This window comes from Tinamus guttatus, unplaced genomic scaffold (genome assembly GCF_059628265.1).
Source record: "Tinamus guttatus ecotype Peru unplaced genomic scaffold, ASM5962826v1 Tinamus_guttatus_pri_ptg000048l, whole genome shotgun sequence".
NCBI classification, from domain to species: Eukaryota; Metazoa; Chordata; class Aves; order Tinamiformes; family Tinamidae; genus Tinamus; species Tinamus guttatus.
Window position 1 is genome coordinate 11,707,825 of NW_028288582.1, and position 6,894 is coordinate 11,714,718.

Here is a 6,894-nt window from a genome sequence, read left to right on the forward strand (position 1 = left end):
TGCAGGAAGGAATAAGCGCATGTAGGCTCCCTGTTGGAGGAATTTCCATTAAACTGGAGACTAGACTCCGTGGAAAATGAGAAGCAGCTTTTAGGTTAGCAGAACTTGCTGTGAAAAGGACCGATTAGTGCCATTCTAGGAAACTGTATAAGGGATTGTCAGTATTAATAACCCAAAGTTTAAAATCTCTGAAAAAAAAGGGCTCTTTTTTCCAAGACATGGAAATTTCTAACTAGTAGGGAAAAAACTCTCTCTTTCCAATATCTTGACAAGAAAGGAATAATTACATGAAATAAAATATGGCACCATAATAGCAAAGATATCCTGAAACCAGAAGACTAACAAGAGTTGGATCTGCTGGAAGTTAAAGAGGGATTATCTACATTATCTTTGACATACCTATTCTTTATAGTGGAACCAGGAAAATTAAGTCCTCCCTCTGGCTGCATTAGTTACTTGCTGGGCATTGTGGCATCATTGAATTGTTATTCCCTGGTGCGGTCTATAGTCACAATGATGGATTAACCTTTGTTAATATTAACACAAATGAAGATATGTGCTAATCTGTTCCAGCCTCTCCCCAGTGAGATAGTTTACTCAGTTCACCTGGGTCTCTTCTACTATGTATTTTGCAATTTAAGTAATGATTTTTTTCTCTGCTAAGTTCCTTCCTAGATTTCTCCTCATAAGTTAAAGAAGACATGAGTTCTTACTCAAATTCACCTGGAAATTCATTTCTGACAGCTTCTTGCAGCATTGTGACTTAAGTTGCTATAGTTCTTCACAGCATGTCCTGTGTATATTACTATATATATATTCCTACCCATCAAGTGCTTCTTTAAGCATGTCTGTATTGCAGAACGAAATTGTCAGTTTGTTGGCCCACATAATTTAGTATTGACTTCCTGGCTTTACAGCTCCAGCTATCCCATGCTTTTCACAGAATAGCGCCAGCTGAAGTGAACTTTTTGCCAAGTTCCTTTTCCTTCCACACTTTTCTTCTCCTTGGGCTCCCCTATATCCCCTTTCTCTCCACCTCATCTCCCCCATAAAAAAGCTGTGGGAAGACTTCACCATCTCCTGAAATACCTAGTAACAAGTGTTGGCCAACAGAAATGAGCTATCAGCTATACTGGATTGAAATTGTCTCATTAGTGTTCTAATGCCACATTTTCAGTTGCTGTTATTCACTAAAGAAGCCTGGAGACTATTCACCAATGAAATACAATCCGCTCCCCCTGAAATAAAGAAAAACTTAACACCTTAAGCATGGTATCAAAGGTCATAATTGTGAAATATGGCAGGGCAGGATGGCTTTATAAATCAGGAGGTAGCTTGCCACGTTTAAAACCCTGACAGAGAAGATGTGACTCTGGCTGTGTCCCCAGCCTTTGTATCATCTGGGGCAGCGACTGCAGGTGGCTGGGCAGAGATGCTGCGTTCCCTTACGGGTGAGTTTAAGGCTGTGTCCATGCTTAAAGCTTTGGCTCCTGGAATTGGACCCAGCGGCTGGTTCACAGTGTTAACTCTGGTCACACTGGCTACGGCTCTCCTAGCAGACAAGAACAGCAGGTTTTAATGTGAGTAGAAGGCCTGTCACATAGAGCTGCTATTGATTCAGCCCTCAAGCTGCTGTGTCCCCGGCTTTGTGAAGATGAGAAAAAATACAGGTCTTGGTCAGCCAATACCAATAATGTAGCTTTCAGCCCCATTCCAGGAGGACACACTAAGAAGAATAGCTGCTTCAAGATACAGATCCTCTAGTCCCACCTGAGTCCCAGTCACATCCTGTGACATGTAGAGAAGTGTCTGTAAACATGGAAACTGCAAAAAAAATACAATCTTAGTTCCATCCAGCAGTATTAGTTTGCTTGGACTGGACAAATTGTCCAGAAAATCTAGTGTCATTACTGTTTGCTGTCCAACCTCACCGTCAGTTTTTATCCAGACTCATTAATGATTAATGAACACATGCTGCTTAATCCTGGGTAGAACAAGGAGCAGTCAAGATCGGATGGACACTGCAGACTACTTCTTGTTACACTGTGAGTACCCTTCCGTTTTCTCTTGGATCATTTATGAGTTGGGGAATTATGTTATTGTCTGAGTGCCTTTCAACATGTAAAAAAAGTGATGTATCCGTTATGCAAAAAATCAGTGCATGCCCAGAACCAGCAAAAACTGGCTGCTAATAAAGAAGATAATTTACATAGCTAAATAAAAACTATTTTTGAAGCAACAGAGGATCCTACAGAGAGTTAGTTGCCACCGTGGCCACATATTTTATCTTTGAAAAAATTGTACAAGTAAGTATTTTGTAATTTTGGTCCTGGACAATATGATCTGGGTTTATATCACATTTTTGTTTAACAAATTTAACTCTCTAATCATTTGATCAAGTGATGAAGGCTTACAGGGCTGCAATAGCTATCACACAGTGCCAAGTGCAAAAACAATGTCCATCAGTTTCTCAACATTTACTGGGGAAAGTTCACAAGCTCCCAGTTATTTGAAAACTTTAAAAAAATCAGTTGTATCCTATTTTTACATGTTAATATGATCAAAATGACTTATTTCGAGAATGCAGTTATTTTACAAATAATTTATCATGAGAGAGTTTTACTGACATCAGGAACATGAAATATAAAAGCAAGTTTTTTTTGAGAACAGTATGTATTCCGTGAATGTCATTTTACTTGGCTGGAATACACATGGATGAAGAAATTAATTTCCATGCTATGTTCTCTATGTCTTCCAGAAATAATTTCACGGAAAATGAAGCACACTTTATGTTTTTTGCTGGCTGGACTGTATGTTGTTGCCCATTGTCATCAGCACCCTTCTCACCACAGTAAGCAGGATGATCCTAAAGGGACATATTACTTGGGACATAGTTTTTGTAGTGAAGGAGATTATCCAGAGAAAAATAAAACCCTTATCAAGCTAGCTCCCAGCAATGCTGATTTTGCATTTGCATTTTACAAGTTGGTCACATCTGAGGCAAATGATCAAAATATTTTCTTTTCACCCATAAGCATCTCTACTTCCTTTGCAATGCTGGCGCTTGGTGCCAAAGCAGCAACTCTGAGGCAGGTTCTGGAAGGACTTGCCTTTAACCTGAAAAAGACCGAAGAGCAGGAAATACATGAAGGTTTTCGCCAGCTCCTCCATATGCTGAACCGTCCAGAGAGTGACCTCCAGTTGAGCCTTGGTAGTGCCCTTTTTATAGAAGAGATGCAAAAACCACTGCAGAAGTTCTTGAATGATGTCACACACTTCTATGAATCCAAAGTCTTGTCTATTGACTTTAACAACTCTTCTGGTGCTCTGAATCAGATCAACAGTTATATCAAGGAAAAAACAAATGGGAAAATTGTTAAATTAGTGGAGGATCTTGATCCTCTCACTGCAATGGTTCTTGTTAACTATGTCTTCTTTAAAGGTAAGAAATGTTATAGAGTGTGAAGGTTATAACTTAGATGCTCTCTGCTCACAGGAGTGCTCACAGGCAGTAAAAACGTAAGAGAAATAAATTGCAGTTTACATATTTTAAATGGAGAAATGTATGTTCAGAATTCACAAAATATTACTGTAAAAGATTCAAATCTATATGTGCCAACATCAATGTTTATGTCCTCCCTTGGCTGAGAGAAGACTGGGTTCTTTAACAAATATCTTTGTTACTGAATAATTTTTTCAAAATGATGATAGGCTCATGCTCAAGTTAAAAATGGCATTTTTGGTATTATCTCTTTGTGATGGTCTTTAAGCACTTGATCAAAAGCGCTGCAATGCTGTTAACACCTGAGAGTGGGGTAACTTGAAAAAAAGTATTTGCTCTAACAAAGAGTGTAGGGCTAAACTGTCATTCACAATGACGATTACTCTTGGTATTTTCATAATATGAATTTCTTTTTGTCATCAGCCCACTGGGAAAAACCCTTCAGTACTTTAAATACAAAACAAGAGAATTTTTATGTGGATAAAAATACATCTGTGAAGGTTGACATGATGTATCGGAAGGGTTACTATAAGAATTTCTATGATGAAGAGTTGTCCTGTTGGCTAGTACAGATACCTTACAATGGAAATGCTGCAGCATTATTGGTCTTGCCCAATGAAGGGAAGATGAAGCAGGTGGAAGATGCTCTCTCAAAAAAAACTGTGTCTCGATGGGAAAAAATCCTCCGAAACAGGTAAGAGGCTTTGCTAAAGTGTGAAGTGGCTGTGTTATGGGCATGTGTCTCACCAGGGTGAAACATAAAAGTTTTCTTATTGTGCAGAAATCTGTTCATTTACTGGTCCCTTTCTGTCCAGGCCTCCCTTTTTCTTAGTTGGAAAATGGGATCCATATTGAATTAAGTCCCTGGATCAGCCACAAGTCTCTTACCACCAACCTGAAGTTAGTTTACCCTTTTCTCATATGGGCATTGTGAAACTAGAACGGAGTACCTATTTTGAAGCATTGAGTATGAAGGTATTTAAAGCCAGATGGGATTTGCCTCACTGCATGCAGAAAAGGGAAATTTACTTATTGACCAATAAAGAGAGGAATTCTGTGGTGGCCCAAGCCGTGGTTTATAGGAGAATACCCTTAGGACTGCTGTGTTTTGAAGAACACCTTCTTCCTGGCAGTAGTGAGCATCCATTTGTCCTAGAGATGGCATAGTTGTGTCTTCATATTTTTCCCTGTAGTCCTGAACATCCCTTTCCCCAGGACAGTGGATATGTGGAACCAAGGACGAGCATAGGCTGATTCTGTGCCAACCCTCTACTGGAGATAACTCTACTGGTCAGACTTGCTGTTCAAATCCTGAGAGCAGACTCTTAGTGCTTAGGACAATAAATGGGAAGCATCACTAGACTGCGGCCACTCAGGAGCATTACTTGGATGACAATTTCTCTGTATTTGTTTTATTTCTCTGTTACAGAAAAATATATCTGCACATTCCTAGATTTTCTATTTCTGGTACCTATGATGTGAAAAAGATAGTCAAACAATTGGGTATGATCGATCTATTCACTCAACAAGCTGATCTGTCAGGAATTACTGGGGAGCCTGCGCTGATGGTTTCAAAAGTAAGTCAGTACATGCAACGCAGTGTTCACAGGGTTTGTCGGTTCCTGGGAATATAGCACAGATACCACATAAAAAGTTTATCCAAGTCTCTCTGAAGCAATACTCAAACATCCGCAGCTGTCAGTCTGAAGGCTAAGCAAGTCCTGTTTTCCCTAAAGCTGAAGCCAAGCACACTTACCCCCCACCATCCTTACAATGAGTTACACACGCACACATGGTTCGAGGACAAATAAGAAGACAAACATGTAATTAAATGTTCTTTTGGCTACTAAACAAAATTATCTAAAGGTAGCACATTAGCTTTGGTAAAATATCCTCTAATTCATCCTGCTAAGGATGAAAGGATGTTATTCCTGGCTTTCTAAGCCTTCTAATGCCCTCAAAAAGTTATTATTATTTTTTTTTACTTAGATGATAGGGTTGATCCATGATAATACACAAAGCTGCCAAAGGCAAGACTAAGTCTGGACTAAATTACCAGGTTTGTTTACTTGCAGAGTTTCTTTCCATCGATCATCCTGAATGCTGCTTGGCCATGTGCTGTGTAGAGGGTTGTTCTACCAGTTGGCAGAGGTGACAAGACATGAGTGTGTCATGGTGTGAAGAAGAGCAGCAGGCAATGCCTTCCTGAGGCTCATGCTGCTGCATGTCCCAGCAGGCAGGCTGGCTAGACAGGAGCTAAGATGGGCCAGTTTGCCCCCGTCCTGTTGCAGCCCCCAACAGAGCATGTACAGATCCTGATCAGCTTCCACTGCGCTCATGCTGAAGGAGAAGCAGCTGTTTGTTTCTTGCCAGGATGTGATGAGGAAACTGTCTCACTTTTTTTTTGTATCTTTGCAGGTGATCCATAAAGCCATGTTAAACGTTCATGAGAACGGCACCGAAGCAGCAGGAGTCACCCTGATGGAAATTATATGGAGATCTGGTGAATTTCCTGCTCCGCGTCGAGTCAAATTCAACAGGCCCTTTCTCTTGATGATTCTGGATAAATTCACCCGCACCATCCTATTCATGGGGAAAATTGTAAACCCTCTGAACTGATGGGCCAGAGGACATGCTGTAGTGCATATGTACAGTACTGGCTCAGTTCCTGCAATCCAGCAAAACATTTATGCATACACAGTGCTCATTACTAGTGCATTTCTTTCAACTATTATCATTATATATATCTGTAATCCTTTAAGACACAAACACTGTTTTTTCCTTGTCCCAAAGTTTCTGCTGCTTCTTCCCTGTCTACAGCTGTGAATATCTTATAGTGTTAAGAAACACGTCACTTTTCCTGTTTTGCAAGAAGCCCTTTCTGCCATGTTCCAGAAGGGTATTTGAGGTTATCAAAGGCTCTGGAATGATCTGCTGGACACAGCCCTTTCACTGTATGCAAAGAAGGGCAGGGAAAGGGACTTAATCTGGCTTTTGAAAACTAATCTCAAATGCAGATTCCCTTAATATTGGGGTGTATTCCCACTCTTTTCTTGTTTTTTTTTGCCAAGTATGGTGTGAAGATTCATTGCTTGGGACATTATAGAACACCCCAAGAAGTGCTTATCGGTACAGCTCTTCTAGCCTGACTCCCTCTGTCTCCTGTATGCAACTCTTCTCAGGCAGACAAGTTTTTTTAGCCTTGCAAATGATGCTTATTTTTAAAGAAAAGGAAGCAAAAATATGTTTGTTTTGTTTTGTTTTATTTGGCTAATATAGCTGTGTCAAAACCAGGAGATTTCACTGAGCTAAAAGGTGAAGCAGTCCATGTGATAGTACCAGTTTTCTTTTACAGATTTCTTGTATCTGTCATTTGTTTTTTTCTCCTACGG

General features: G+C 40.0%; 1 protein-coding gene across 2 annotated transcripts; it reads left to right on the forward strand.

Annotated features, from left to right (window-relative positions):
* The first annotated feature begins 2,010 nt into the window (after positions 1 to 2,010).
* On the forward strand, positions 2,011 to 6,239 carry LOC104580903 (alpha-1-antitrypsin). Of its 2 annotated transcripts, XM_010228456.2 has the most exons (5): positions 2,011 to 2,045; positions 2,759 to 3,442; positions 3,926 to 4,196; positions 4,932 to 5,079; positions 5,921 to 6,239. In XM_010228456.2, exons 2-5 carry the CDS (start codon positions 2,776 to 2,778, stop codon positions 6,119 to 6,121), a joined length of 1,287 nt encoding a protein of 428 aa, XP_010226758.2. In that variant the 5' UTR covers positions 2,011 to 2,045; positions 2,759 to 2,775; the 3' UTR covers positions 6,122 to 6,239. The 2 variants fall into 2 exon arrangements, with proteins under 2 accessions (XP_010226758.2, XP_088395815.1); XM_088539689.1 differs by lacking the exon at positions 2,011 to 2,045 and having other exon boundaries at positions 2,716 to 3,442.
* The last annotated feature ends 655 nt before the right edge of the window (positions 6,240 to 6,894 follow it).